This window comes from Pteronotus mesoamericanus, unplaced genomic scaffold, assembly GCF_021234165.1.
Source record: "Pteronotus mesoamericanus isolate MK-2021 breed Mesoamerican mustached bat unplaced genomic scaffold, CSHL_Meso_final scaffold_137, whole genome shotgun sequence".
Lineage (NCBI taxonomy): Eukaryota > Metazoa > Chordata > Mammalia > Chiroptera > Mormoopidae > Pteronotus > Pteronotus mesoamericanus.
Genome location: NW_026555306.1, coordinates 4,215,445 through 4,230,366, shown reverse-complemented (window position 1 = coordinate 4,230,366; position 14,922 = coordinate 4,215,445). Strand labels below are relative to the sequence as shown.

Below are 14,922 nucleotides of genomic sequence, written 5' to 3'. Positions count from 1 at the left end.
GCCGAGGATGGTCCCTGGCGCGCAGTAAGCGCTCAAAGGCAGGACTTACTGTAACTAGAGAAACCGCAGCTCAGGGCTGACACGGGGCTCTTGGGAAACAGGTGGAGAGCGGAGGAAGCAACCCTGCAACTCAAGGGCGTTCACCTGTCGTTCGTTCATTCATCCAGGCCGCAGGTACTTCCCATACACGCTCTGCCCATCACTTCAGCGCGCAGGCCGGAGACCCCTGCTCTGGGGAGCGCTGACGTCCCGCCCAGCGGGGAGGTGGAGACCTGCGCGGGCCGAGTAAACGGGCGCATCGTTGGGTCTGTTAGACGCTGACGCGCGGTGCGGAGCAGGGGCGGCTTCGGGCCACGCTGATGCATTTGTTTACCGTCACCTAGTGCGCGCTGTGCGCCGGCTCTGTCCTGGGAGCTTCATCCTACCAGCCTGGTAAACCCACCGCCAAGTCCCAGGAGCTGACCCCGTCACGGTCCCCAGTTTCCAGAGGGGAGAAAACGAGGCCCAGCGAAGTGAAGGGGCTCTGGCGGGGTCACACGGAGGGAGAGTATGTGGGTCGCCATTCGAACGCAGGCGGCTGGCAGCTCCGGAGCCGGCGCCCTAACTGCTGCTCGGCGGCCTCTCATTTTAAAAAATGGAATGTTAGCCCCGGCTGGTGTGGCTCAGTGGACTGAGTGCCGGCCTGCGAACCAAAAAATAGAATCTTAGACTCTGATTTTTAAAGGGCCGAACACAAACTAGTTTCTGAGTTAGATATTGTTTTAGTAACTGTTGGTTAGTGTTTCTCTCTCCCCAAACTCCCCAGGACTGAAGTGGGGTGGGTGAGGGATAGACAGCGGGAAGGACTTCCAACGCCTTCCCCCCTTGAAGGCAGGCGGGGACGGATTATGGGGAGGGGGGGCAGGGCTGGACCCAGGCCTGGGGGCTGCTTCGAGGGGAGGCCAGGTGCTCGGGCAACCTCTGCCTGCCTGACGGACGCGCAACCTGGGACCCGGGTCGCTGGCGAGTGGGGGAGGGGCGCTCCCCTCGCCCCTCCTCCCCCACCTCCTCCCGGTGACTGGAAATGCCTCTCACTTAGTTCTCTATAATTATACCAATTGGATGTGCCTCCGGGTGGAGGGAAATTGGGCGGGAGGTTAATTGTAACTAAAAATACCTCCCCCACTTCCTGGGGTGAGGAACCAGTGAGTTCTGGGGCAGCCTGTGAAGCGGGTGGGCGTCGCTCCGTAGGAGGGGCCTGCGGGAAGCGGGGACCCCAGCGGGGACTGCGGGAGGCCTGTGTGCGCTGCGTGGGCAGGGCCAGGCTGTCGGGATCGATGTGTGTGTGTGACCATCGTGTGGCCGCTGTGGCTCCCGCCTTGGGAGGCTGGGGGAGGGCTGTCGGGCCAGCGGGCGCCGCCAGGACTGTGTCCGCAGCCGAGCCTGTTACTGCACGTGGTGTGTGTGTGTGTGTCCCGGAGTAGTGGCTGGGTCCCTGGCTGGCTGTCACATTGTGCCCTGTGTGTCTGTGTGTCTGTGCATAGTCTGTGACTTGGAGACTCTGGGGCGCTGCTGCGTGTGTCTAGGGGGGATAGTGTGGCAGAGCGGGTCTTAATAACTGGGTGCGTCCCGCGTGTGTCCATGGCAGCGTCTCTCTGTGTGGCTTTGTAGCCTCGTGAATTACGAGTCCAGCGATGCGACTGTGGGTCATGCAGCTCAGATGCACCGGAATGTGGGGCAGGGAACGAGCCTGGGCGCCCGCCAGAGGGCGCCGGGGAGCCATGGAAGGTGTTTATTTTGTAACAGCTTTATTGGGATGTAAGTCACAGATCGTAAAATCCACTCATTTGAAGTGCGCCGCACGAAGGCTTTGGAATAGTCAGACTTGTGCGCCTAGCATCACGATCAGCCAAAAAGAAACTTCCTACCCTCAGCAGTCACTCCTCATGTACCCCCAACCCCCAACCCTAGGCAACCACTAATTCACTTTCTGCCTCTAGTGTATTTGCCTGTTTTAGACACTTCATATAAACGGAATTTTACAACATACGGTCTTTTGTATCTGGCTTCCTTCACTTAGCATGTTTTTGAGGTTTGCTCATGTTATAGTGTGAGTCAGTGCTTCGTTCCTTTTTATGGCGAAGAGAATATGTCATTGTCTTGGAGGGATTTTGAGCAGATAAAGGAGCGCCGGTTGCCGTGGCTGGTGTGGTTCAGTGGATTGAGCGTCCGCCTGTGAACCAGAGGGGTTCGTTTCTAGCCAAGCCTGGAGACGACCCCAGGGGTATAGCCTGATGAGCAGCAGGCTGAACGCTGGTCCGCCCCAGGTGGTCCCGGTGATGGAATGAATGAAGGGTGGCCCATAAAAAATGAGAAAGGTCTTGTTAAAAAAAAAAAAAGGCAGCAGAAAGGACTTAGGGACTGGCTGGATGCAGTAGGTAAGAGGGAAGGAAAATCTACAACTGTGCTTGGATTTCTCACTTGAGCAGTTGCCCCATTTCTCTCTGATGTCACCGATGAGTGACTGACAAGCACATCTTGGCTGCCTTTCTTCTGCATTAGAGGTAGTTGTGGCTGCTGTTTGCTGAGCCCCTGGATGTGCTGAGCACAGTTCTAAGCACATGGGTTAATTAATGCGTTGGACACTCTCAACAGCTTTGTGAAGTGGGACTATTATTATCCCCACTTCACAGATGAGGAAACAGGCATATAGAACAGGGCATATAGAACTATTAAAAATAAACAAAGTGACACTCTCTTCCCTGCCTGTGCCCAGCCCTGGACTGTGGTCATGCAAGACACACACACTGGGCACCACCAAAGGCAGCTGAGAGAAATTGAAGATGACTTTAGATACATTTTTTAAAAGGCAAGATATACCATATTCATGGATTCAGAGACTTGGAAGACTCGCTCATGTTGAAATGTCAACTTGTCTGTTCTCCCTAAGTATCTGTGGGGTCAAGACGATCCCAGCTGAAATCCCAGCAGGCTTTTGTAGAAATGGACAAGCTGATTCTGAAATGCATATGGAAATGCACAGGACCTAGATTGGCCGCAACTATTTTGACAAAGAACAAAGCTGGACGCCTTGCACTGCCTGATTTAAGACTTACTATAATGCTGCAGTGATTGGGCCGTGTGGTCCCGGGACAGCTCCAACACATCCATCAAAGGAATAAGCCTGGAAATGGGCCGACGTGGATTAGTCTATTGATTTTCAGTAAAGGTGGCAAATTAATTCAAAGGGGAATGAACGGTCTTTTCGGCAAATGGTGCTGGAACAACCCAACATTAACATGCAGAAAAATGAACCTTGACTCATCTCACACAAAAATTAACTGGCAATGGATCATGGAGTTCAAGGTAAAATCTGACCTATAAACTTCTAGGAAAAAACAGGAGAAAGACATCATGTTAGGGGTGGGCAAAGGCTTCTTAGGACAGAAAAAGGTCAAATAATGAAAATAAAATTTTTTAAATAAAATTAAAAGATAATAAATAAAATAGGTACAACCTAAATATTAAATTAAAAACAATAGGCCCAACTGGTGTGGCTCAGTGGGTTGAGTGCCAGCCTGCAAACCAAAGTCTCGCTAGTTTGATTCCCAGTCAGGGCACAGGCCTGGGTTGTGGGCCAGGTCCCCGGTGGAGGGCGTGTGAGAGGCAACCACACATTGATGCTTATTTCCCTTTCTTTCTCCCTCCCTTCCTCTCTAAAAATAAAATCTATTTAAAAAAAAATAAACAATAGAATAAATATAATAAAAATAATTTTAAGCACTAATAAAGGGAAAATGATAAATTTCATTAAAATTAAAAACTGCTCTGCAAAAGACACTGTTAAGAAAATGAAAAGGAAAGCACAGGCTTGGAGAAAATACATTTCATATATTTGACAAATATATTTATTAAATAAATTACCGTTTCCAATCAGTAAGAAAAACAGCACTTTAAAAGAAGCAAAATATTTCATATAAACTACAGAAAGTACAGTCACACCTCGGTACTCGTCAGCTTCAGAAATCATCAAACCTGGTACGCATTGCATTTTGATGACAAAAAATGTCGCAGCGCTCAGCACCTGCTCGGACTCGCCACGCTTGCTAGAACTTCTATGAGTCATGACACAAGAAACGCTTCATCGTTCGGCACTCATCGGTTTCAGCGCTCGTCACAAGCTTCAGAATGAATTAGGGATGAGTACCGCGGTACTGCCGTGTATAAATGGTTAATAAGCTTATGAGAAAATGCTTGACATTTGACATTATTAGCCATAAAAATGCCATTAAAACCAAAGTAAATATCATTAGGATGGCTGCTGGGGGCTGGTCATGGTTTGTTTCCCGTTCTGGATGCTGGTGGCTCAGGCATGTTTCATTTTCTGGTAAAATTCTCCAAGCCGTTCACTTACGATCAGACCCCTTTTCTGTGTTATGCATCAAAAGCCTTCAGAGACTGTGGAGCGAAGGCACGCACACTTGCATTTTGAAAGACCCTGCTAAATTGCCTTCCAGAGAAGTTGCACCAATCCCCTTCAAGCTGGGTGAAGGTGCCCACTCCCCGCTGACGCAGCATCAGCCCTTTAGCCTGGCCCCGTCCGACGGACGACGGACGGCTCCAGGGGGGTCGTTTCATGCAGCTGCGGGAATGGGGAGGCCACAGCCCCACCTGGAGCTTCTGTGCACCTATCGGGACAGACATGTCTCCGTAATTAACGGATCAGGGCTCCTGGACTGTTGATGGCCATGGAGTTCACCCTTGAGGGGCTGTGACCCCTGGGTCTCAGTTCTGACAGGCGCCCTGGCAGCCGTCTTCTCCCGACAGGCTCCTTCACCCCCACTCCCCCGGGTGGGGTTACTGGGCCAGGCGCCAGAGACGCTTAATGACGGCTCTTTGGTGGACACTGGATGGTTTCCATCTTCAGCACCCCCAGCCCCGCCGCAACGAACATAAAGAACTCTGCTCCTCACCTATAGGACATCCTTTTTATTTTAGGTTCTAACACGGAAAAAGGAGGGGAAGCAAGAGCAGCCCTGGCAGCCACCTGCTCTTAGCTTTGGCTGGACAGGCTGGGGGAGGCTCTGAGGTGGCCGCTCCCTCCACCCATTTATTCCTCTGTTTTTAATTCTTTGGGCTGTGGAACACTGAGGAGAGTGAGATTTGACAACTAAAAGATGGAGAAGTTCTGAGTTCAGTCAGTCACCTTAAAGAAAGCCAAGAGATAAGCCGCAGACTGGAAGAAATGTTTGTAACATCTATGGTGAAGCTTAAGACCCAGAATACACAATGAGCTATTACAAACCCGTAAGAAAATGGCAAAGCACCTAGAAAACACAGAGTCAAACACGGAGCCAGCGCAGGAGAGGGAATGCAAAGGGCCCAGAGTAACAAGCGAAGGTGCTCAGGCTCACTGGCAATCAGGGGAAAGAGAAATAATGTAAATGTCCTGTAGGAAGGACATTTGGGCGAACCTATCAAATGACCTGCACAAACTCACCTTCCCTTGGACCAGTGATTCCACCTCCGGCTTCGTTTGTGGGAACAAAAGGTGAACTGTCTGGTCCTGGCCGGTGTGGCTCAATCGGTTGGAATGTCGTCCCATAACCAAGACACTGGGGGGTTCGATTCCCAGTCAGAGCCCAAACCTGGGGTTTGGGTTTGATCCTGGGTCAGGGCATTTACGGGAGGCAAACGATCTTTGTCTCTCACGTGGATATTTCTCTCTCCCTCCGTGAACCGTCTGCTCACAGAGGCCTTGTTAAATAAATGTGCAGCCACGTAAAGGCCTGCTCTGCAGCCTCACTGAACACAGAGGATCTGTGCCGACTCAGAAAGCCCTCAAATTACCCTCAGGGCAAGTCACGGAGCCACGGGAGGTCTAAGTCCGTTTTGGAAAGTGCACATGTTCTATTTCCATATGCACATGGAATGGAGCCGAGTTCCACCAGGTGCAATGGAAGGGCGCACAACCAAGTTGGACTACGGTCGTCTGGGAGCCCGGGGAGGAGGCGGCTGGCCCAGTCCCTGCGTGGGGGGCCAGGGCCGGGGGGTCTGATCCCAGAGCTGTTTTAAAGGGGCAGCTGACAGGAGAGAGAGGCCAGGGTGACACGGGGCACTTGGGCCCAAGCAGGGGAACGGAGCCGCGCTGTTCCAAGCTGGGGCAGAGGCCTTAGATTTGGGGGAACATGAAGCCCCAAAAGTAAAGCTCAAACATGGTGGTCGTGGGACGGGGTCAGGGGGAGAGAGCCAGAGATCAGTACGTGATGGCAAATGGCTGAGAACGGAGCATCAGCTGCAGACTGGCGCAGTGCGAAGGGGCTGCCCCCAGGAGCCCGAGCGGCTTTGTGTCACACCCGAGACGCCTGTGAGATGCTGAGTGTCGAGCGTTGGTGCCAAGGAGGCGGCCGGCCGGGGGCGGGGGCTCAGGGCAGGCGGTCAGGGCCGGGAGCGGCCCGGCGGCCAGGCGTCAGCAGGCAGCCCAGGGCGGTATGAGCTCACTCGGAGGCGAGTGCGGACGGAGGGAGGCAAGGGCAGGGCGCAGCGGAGGAGGAGTGTGGCGCCCAGGCATGGCTGCCAGGGCAGGGGAGACACCTGCCGCAGGGGTGCGCCTGGGCCGAGGCAGGAGGCCCCTCAGGGACAGGGAGGCATGGCCGGGAGTCCCGCGGGGGCGGCTGAGACCGCCCATGGGCCCCACAGCAGGGTCCTGTCGTGCAGCCCGTGGTCCCACGCGGACACTGACACCCCCTCCTCGCCGCCTCTTAAAGTGACACACGTGGACAGGCCAGCGCAGGGTCTCCCTCGTTCAAGGGAAAGCAGAGGCTGTGAGCACACACTCCGGCAAGGGCAGGGGCGCCAAGATCCTGCCTCGAGATCTGAAGTCCCTGCTCGGCCATCGGTGTCCCAGGGCCCCTCGGCCAGCGGGAGAGCGAGACCATGGGGCGGGCCAACAGGGCGCTGCTGCCCTCTGGGCGGGCGGGCGCAGGCTCATACCCTCCCCCATGGGGGAGGAAGCGGGGAGTAGCCCAGGGCCCCGCCCTCACACGTGCTGCCGCCGGTGCCGCAGCACCTCGGTGGGCGTGAACAGGAAGTCTTTCTGACAGGCCTCGCAGTGATAAGGCCTCTGCAGGGCCGAAGTCTTCTGCTGGGGCTCCGGGGTGGCTTCCTCAGCCCCTAAGGAAGAGTGGACGGGAGGCTGAGGGGGGCGCTCCCCTGCAGGCTCGCACCCCCATCCAAATCCAGGTCACCCGAGGGACTCAGGCTCTCCTGGCCTTTAGGGGAAATCTGGCTCTGCCTACTCCAGGAAGCCTTTCTTGACTAATACACGCACACAGAGGAAAGTCTTTAGTCTGTGTCTGGGGGGAGAGACAGAGACTGCCCAAGGGTGGGGTCTCCCCGCTGCATCACCCCCTGGCTAACAACACAGTGGACACGGCCAAGGTGACGGCTGTGGACAGAAAAGAACAAGGGACACAGCCACAGAGGGACAGAGGGACAGAGAGACAGACAGAAACACAGAAGCGGATCACAGACAGACCAAAGAGAGAGACAGAAAGATGGAACTGAGAAAGCGGTGGCCCTCCAGACCCTCCCCAACCCAGGCTTGGGTTCTCCGTGACAAAAGCCTGTAGGTGGCACCAGCCAGGACCAGAGGGTTGCGAGTGTCAGTCCCCAGAATGTCCGGCGAATGCTCTGATGCCAGGGAACCACCACGGGACGGACAGACGGCCAGGCGGGCACAGATGCCCCCGAGCCACGTCCTTACCTGCAGGGCCGTCCCGCGGGGCCTCGGGGCAGCTGTTCTCGTGGGCGATGCGCTCCAGGGGCGTGAGGGGCATGTGCAGGCCGCAGTGGGGGCAGGTCCAGAAGGCGCGGAGGCAGTCGCTGTACAGGTCTGCGTCGCTCTGCGGCGGGCAGGCCGGGTCAGGGCTCTGTCCCCGGGCCGGCCCCCGCAGCCTGCCTGGACCCCTTCCGAGAACCCGCAGCGCTGGCCCGCCCCGTTCCACAACTGTGTCCCTGGACTAGGCTGAAACACGGTTGGGGGCTCCCAATGATCCCATCTCCAGGGGCAGGGGCGTGAGGGGACAAGGGGGATCCATGCTCACCGTGAGGCAGTTGTAGGTGAGGAAGTCAGTGACTGCGTAGCCCCCTTTGGTGGGGTGGGGGGAGAGGGTAGAGCTGCCAAAGAGGCCGGGGAGACTGGGGGCAGTTGTGATGGTCTGGGGTCCCACATAGAGGTTCTGGGCTTCCAGCCCCGTGAGCCGCCGGAAGCTGTAGGGAACCTCGGGGAAGAGAGACAGCAGCTAGACCCAGGGAGACACTGTCAGAGCACCAGGATCCAGCGGTGCCTGAAGTCCACCCCTGAACTTTTCAGTTATGGGGGCCGATTGCTTCAGCCAATCACAACATGGTTTCAGGTACCCATGACCAGAGTCTTGTCTAAAACATGCCTGACGCCCCATCCCCCATCTCAACAGTCTCTCCCAGGCCCCTCCCCTGCTCCCTGCCACTTCTGGGACCCTATCCAGACTGTGAGTCTGGCCACCTTGCCCCACCTTCCCCCGGCATGTCAGCCTGTTCCTCTTTCCCTGGTTCATTGGATCCCTCCACTCTTCCAGGAAGCCATCCTGGATTGCAACCTTCTCCCCTACATCTGCCACACGTAGTAGAATCAGGATCGATTCTCTACTCCTACGTAAGAGGTGGGGGCATTGGTTTCAAGTCTGCTCTCCTGAGTAAATGCCCTACAGCCTCCTGCTCTCCTCCACACGCCCTCGCTGTAGGGAGGGGCACCCGCCCTATGCAAACGGAGCTGCCTAAGGAGCACCTGCTGAATGGCTGCGGCAGGGTTGACAGCGTGGTTTCTGGAGCCAGGCACTGGGGTCAAATCCCGGCTGCCACCCTCTCCAGCTGTGTGACCTTGGTTTGTCATTGCCTCCCTGGTTTAAAATCCCCAGAAGCCAGGCCTTCCTGAGCCTTATCCCTGCAGCGGACGCCCCCTCTGGCCAAGGGTGGCACAGGCACCCGGCGGTGGGTACCTTGGAAGCCACAAACTGCAGCAGCTCCCTGCTCAGCGCCGCCACCTCCTGGCGGTTGACCGGAGCCTCCTCCGCGTCTTCCTCGTCCTCCAGCGGCGCCCGCCGACGGGCCTGATGGGCCAGCTGCCGGTCCAGGGCACTTTCCCACTGGGCCCGGACCCGCAGGGAGGCCGCCAGGAGCCGGACAGCACTTTCACTATCGGCAAACTGGAGCTCCAGCCAGCCATCGGCCACCAGGCGGGAGCAGTCACCGTTGGTGTCCAGGGACCGACTGAACAGCAGGAGAGACTGGAAGGGGGCAGCAGCAAACAGGCAGTGGGTGAGGGGCAGGGTACCATCCTAGAGGGGCCCAACCGGCGGGGTTCCTGCCCACCCACTCATTCATCCATCCCACCGTCCACCCATCCACCTGCGCACCCAATGTATCCATCAGTTCCCCCACCTGTCCGCCTACCTACCTGTCCATCCACTTGTCTATCCAACATATCCTTCCACCCCCCACCCATCCACCCACCTCGTCAGCCAACATCTACCACACGCCTAGTCTGTGCCAGGACTCTTCCAGGTGCTGGAGATACAACTGTGAACAAGACAGACTGAGCCCCGGCCCCCGCGGAGTTGACATTCTCCTTGGAGAGACAGGCTAACGAAGACCACAGTGTGAGACAGAGAGGAGGTTCGAAGAAGGGGGTCAGTCATGCTCCAGGCTGGGGACAGACCGCTGAGGGAAGAGTCTACACCTTCACAAGCTGGGGGTTATAGGCACATACGCCTTTGTCAACCCGCATCAAATGATGTCCCTAACGTCTGTACATGTCACTCTATGTACATTTTACCTTCGAACATACACACGATGCTTGGATGCCAGCTGATGGGCGCAACAGAAGTGTTTAAGGGTGAAGGACAGTAGGTTAGCAAGTTACTCTGAGATGCATCAAGAAATTAAAAAGAAACTGACCTACTCAAATGGGTGGTGAGTGGATAAGGACAGATACGTCATCAAGCAAAAGACCAATGTCACTCAAAGGAGGATATGAGCATTCACCATGTGAGTCTTTCAACTTTTCTCTTTAAAAACCACCATAATATGCTGAAGAAAATTCCCAGGGATGAGATGGGGCAGGGGGAGGGGGTGGGTAGGACCGGCCAGGGGTCCATATTCTGGGGGCTGGACAATGAAACAGGAGGGTCCAACAGCACCCCATCAGCGTTTGTGTCCGTCTCAAACTCTCCATCGTGAACAAAGCAGGGAAGGAGGGGGCACGGAACTCGCAGGCAGCGTCTCCGCTTCCTCCCTGAGGCCCTGCTCACGGCCACGGCTCTGCCCCCCACCTGCCCACAGGACATGCCTCTGGCTCGATCCTTTATATTTGTGTTTCTGTTCACCGTCTGGCTCCCCAACTCGTGTGTGAGCCCCATGAACACATTTTGTTGCTTCTGATCACGACTACACCCCCAGCAACGAGACAAGTACTTAGTGCCTGGTGCAAAGCAAGTGCTCAATAAATGAACGAATGAGTATAACGAGCAGCGAAGAGCTGGTTTTCATGGGGTCAGTGGAAATCACAGTGTCAATAAAAATCTCCTGAGTTCAGGGAGCCTGGAGTGTTTCTCCCTTCCCTTGGCATTCCCTGGGGTCGAAGTGAGGGGGTCCTGGTAATGGGACACCCGCAGCGTGGCCACTTGCTCACTGTATGGCTTAGGCAAGCGGCGTGTCCCCACCCCCGACCCCTGCCTTCACCTCCGGCGTGAGCAGCCAGCCCCAGAGCCGCAGGGTGGCAGGTGGTGAGCGCACAAGGTGTGGTAGCTGCCGCTGTCGCGGCTCCCTCCCTGGCTTACACGTCCATCCCTATCCTGCCACCATCCCCTCCCTCGTCCCTGTCCCCGCTTCCTCCCCTCGTCAGACCCGGTCTCAGACCCTGTCCCAGCCCCGCTCCAAACCCAGTGAGGCAGCGAGCCTCACTGTCTCGCTGACCTCATGTCCCCTAATTCTTCCCCTCACCCACTTACTGCTCCAGCTTTTCCCTGCGCGAACCAGATGTGCGCGTGCCTCAGGGCCTTTGCACTTGCCGCCAGGACTCTTCTCCCAGGGTTCCCTTTGGCACCCTCTCTCCCTCTCTTCACCTCTTTGCTCAACCGGACCTTCTCCACGAGGCCCCCCCCCCCCATCACCTTATTCCATACTCTTCCTTGTCGCCCACCCCCAACCCACCCCGCCTAATCTCCATAGCCCATTCTTTTTCACTTCCTGGACCACGCATCACCCTCGGACACCTCGTGGAGTGCCGTCCTACGTTTATTGCCGTTTTCTGTCCTCCCCTGCTAGATGGCAGCTCCAGGAGGGCCGGACCAGGTCTGCTTTAGTTCTCTGCTGTGTTCTCAGCACCGCAGGCACCCGGCGGGGAGTTGTTAAAGGGAGGCGCGAGCGGAAAGACAGCAGCTGCCCAGGGTCTGCGGCCGACGCCCGCAGCCAGCCAGGGAGGTGACTCCTCAGGCCCCAAGCTGTGCCTCCTGCCCCGGGTACCCAGTCATCACACCTGGGAGTTGGAAGGCTGGGCAGGGACCCACCTGGAGAGCGGGGATGCGGACACAGTTCACCAGGTACGGCTTGTTGGTCTCCAGCAGGGACACAAAGGTGAGGAGCTGGTGCCTGCTGCTCATCTTGTCCCTGTCGTCTGAAAAGGCCAAGAGGACAGCTCAGGCTCACCCTGCCCACCGACCTCCCCTCATACTCTTTGTCCCCATCCATCCCCCGGGGGCTGCCCGTTCCCCGCGACATTTTACCCGTCCATAGGAAGGACACGCTCACGTGTGTAATGATAAAGCGTCTGTGACTTAGTTTTAAATATTCTGTCACATTGAATACGACTTTGGCTCTTCAGTGATACTGAGAAATAGTTAATTTTGTTAGGAGTGACAATAGCATTGTGGTAATGCTAAAAACAGTCATTATCACTAAATGACATGATGTCTGAAATATGATTTAAAATACTCCAGCAAAAAGGAAGGAAATGTAAAGGGGCAGAAAGAGAAAGGACGGTGAACGCGGACAGCTACAGAAGCTCGTAAGTGGGTGACATATACAAGTTTTCAAAATTAAAAAATAGAAGAAAAACAATGTAATGTGAAGAGGGTAAGCTGACTAGTAATTTATAGCAATTAAAAAGTAGAAGTTTCCAATTCTATCTTTGGTGTTTAAAATTAAAACCTTATCTTTTTGAATTAATAGAGCATGTTCCTTTGTTTGCAAACAGGGAGAAAAATGGTTTGCATCCCCAAGCCTTGCGAGGGGCGCCCCAGGCCGGCCCGGCTGGGCCTGCGTGTACAGGCGCTCGGCAGGGCGGCTCTTACTAAGCCCAGACTAGGAGGCAGTCGGATCCCGGCCCGACTCTGCCTTCCAGGACGAAGCCAGGGGGTTCACAGATCTCACGGATGGATCTCATGACAGGCTCAAAACTCGCCCCCTGGGAACGGCCACCGCGCCGAGGGCCGCCCACACCACCGCAAGGAGAGCGAGGCTTAGCATGGAGGTGACCTCGCCAAGGCCACCCAGCCGGGTCTGGCACTGAGACGCTCCGCCTGCAGGTCCCACCACGTCGGCAGCGCGGCAAAGGTGGCGAGGAATGGAGCGGGAACTGGGACAGAGGGGGCCCTTCTCCCACTTGCGCTCGCAGTACCTCGGCTCCCCTCGCTGGTCCTGGCCTCCGGCTCCCGCGTGTGCAGCACCTCGGGGCTGCTGGCGAAGACGCAGGTGGGGTGCAGCACGGTGCCCTGCTTGGCCTGCGTGTGGAAAATCTGCAGAGGCCAGAGGCAGCGCCAGGTGACCACGGAGCCCCCCAGACGGGCTCTTCCTGCTGCCTGAACTGCTTTTCCTCCCCACCCTTGGCCAGGTGCCTTCTTCCACGGCTCAGCTCAGAAGCCTCAGGAGTGCCCTCCTTCAGGGCGTCCTGCCTGAGCCCTCCCAGGCTGGCCCAGGCCCCTCGCGGTTCCCCAGCCCGGGCTCCCCACTCCGGCCCCGGCGCCAGCCCCCCCGGGTCACCTGTCTGGGCTGTGAGCCCCACGAAGGCAGGGCCAGGGCTGTTTCAGTCCAGGCCACGACCCCAGCACAGAGCAGGCACAGGACGCTGTGCCAAACAACGACACACAGGCGGGTGGGGACCGGGAGCGGGAAGGAGGCGCACCTGGTCCGAGTCCTTGCGGCCGCTGTTGAACGGGTCCGGGATGGCGAGCTGCGGGTAGAGGCCCCGGCCCAGCACCAGCTTGAGCAGAACCATCTGGTCCCGGGTCAGCGCCTGGGCCGAGCTGGCGGCCGCCTGCAGCTGCTCCAGGTTGTGCCGCAGCTTAAACTTCACATCCTGGTAGGCACACGGGGGCAGGTGGGTCCCAAGGGGCTTGCACTAGGACCCGGAGGCCCAAGGGGTCCTGCAGGACCTGCAGACAGGTCCTGTCCACAGACACCTGTCTCCCAAAGTGCGGGCAGGGCCGTGTCCCCTCGGGCCCCAGGACAGGGTCCTGTTCTCACGCCGGTCAACCCCACCGCTGCCTGCTCCAGGCCCCAGCCCACCCCGTGGTGCCCCACCTGGATGTCCACGCTGTCGCCGGCCCCCTGGGAGGCTGTGCCGCGGTCCTCGTCGCTGGAGCCGCCGTCCTGCTCCTCTTGCAGCCGCAGCACCTTGCGCCTGCGCCCCCCACCCGCCTCGTGCTGCCGCTTCAGTTGGTACAGCGCCTGGCGCTCCCGGCGCTGCCGCAGCCGGCTGTAGCTGTCCCCTGGCTCTGGGGCCTGTGCCCCGGCCAGCAGCCCGTGGTCCTTCAACAGCTCCTGGGGCACAGACGGGGCCCAAGTGAGGGACACAGGACAGACCGAGCGGGTGGGCTCTGGACCTAGACACGGTTCAAGTGTGGGGCCTGCCACTTGCTGGCAAGCGACGTCACCCTTCTGAGCCACAATTTTTCTCAAATGCAAAATGGGGACACCCCCAGTACCCCCCCCCCCCACTAGAGCTGTCGGGGGCTGAAATGTGTCAGATAAGAGCAACTGCGAACAGCGCGGACACAGAGACCGCTCCAATGGAAGTGCGCTGCCACTGCTGTTGGCCAGTGAACGCCTGGGCCGGGGACAGGAGTGGACAGGAGGGGACAGGGAGGAAAGCGAGGAAGCCTCTGGTCCCCACCCAGGGTCTTCCCTGGGCTCCTGTAGGTCGTGGCCCTGGTCAGGCTCCAACCTGCCCCTCTGCACCTGCCCCGGCCCCTGCGGGTGTCTCAGAGGGTGGTCCTCCCACCAGCCCCAGCATCTGGGACACGGAGACTTGTGAAAATGCCAAGCCCTGGGCCCCTCCCCAGAAAACTGACCCAGAATCTTGGGGGTGGGGTCAGGCACCTGGATTTAACAGACACTTAGGGGATTTAGATGCGCATTAGGGACGCGAGCCATTCACCCCGTGGCACCTTTGGGCACGGTCTTCCCATGACCCTACTGAGTTAGACCCTCTGCTTCTCACTGAGCCCCAACCAATGCAGGACAAGGAATACTGTGTGTGTGCGTGCGTGTGCGCGTGTGAGAGAGAGAGCGCACATGCGCGCACACGCGAGTGGTGTCTGGGGCGCACCGAAGGTGGAACCACAGCTCTCGGAAGCCATAGACATTGAAAAACACAAAAATGGTCAGGACATTGCTAGTCCCCAACGTGGGGACCCCCTAAAATTGTATGGGAGGCCGTGGTCAGGTGACTGACCCCTCTGGGCCTTAATCTGCCCATCTGCCACCAAAGGGGACGGGTCAGCCCAGGGGCACTTGCATTTTATTTCCATTCCATAGCACATGTGTGACCACTGAGAAGGATGAAGCAGATCTTCTCGTTCTCAAGTGGAAAGACAGCCCCAAAATGTTAACGACACAAGCAAGGTG

The 14,922-nt window shown here is 57.3% G+C and overlaps 1 protein-coding gene across 1 annotated transcript in view; it reads right to left on the bottom strand.

The window, feature by feature from the left end:
• Window positions 1–6,511: 6,511 nt before the first annotated feature.
• Window positions 6,512–14,922, bottom strand: part of DHX34 (DExH-box helicase 34) — a 28,340-nt gene continuing 19,929 nt past the window's right edge. Inside the window, exons 10-17 of the mRNA XM_054588656.1 lie at window positions 13,597–13,836; window positions 13,199–13,372; window positions 12,695–12,812; window positions 11,586–11,692; window positions 9,018–9,305; window positions 8,085–8,261; window positions 7,745–7,883; window positions 6,512–7,152 (exon numbers count right to left, since the gene is read on the bottom strand). Coding sequence (XP_054444631.1) covers window positions 7,019–7,152; window positions 7,745–7,883; window positions 8,085–8,261; window positions 9,018–9,305; window positions 11,586–11,692; window positions 12,695–12,812; window positions 13,199–13,372; window positions 13,597–13,836 — 1,377 coding nt within the window. The 3' untranslated portion in view covers window positions 6,512–7,018. The remainder of the gene's footprint in view (window positions 7,153–7,744; window positions 7,884–8,084; window positions 8,262–9,017; window positions 9,306–11,585; window positions 11,693–12,694; window positions 12,813–13,198; window positions 13,373–13,596; window positions 13,837–14,922) is intronic.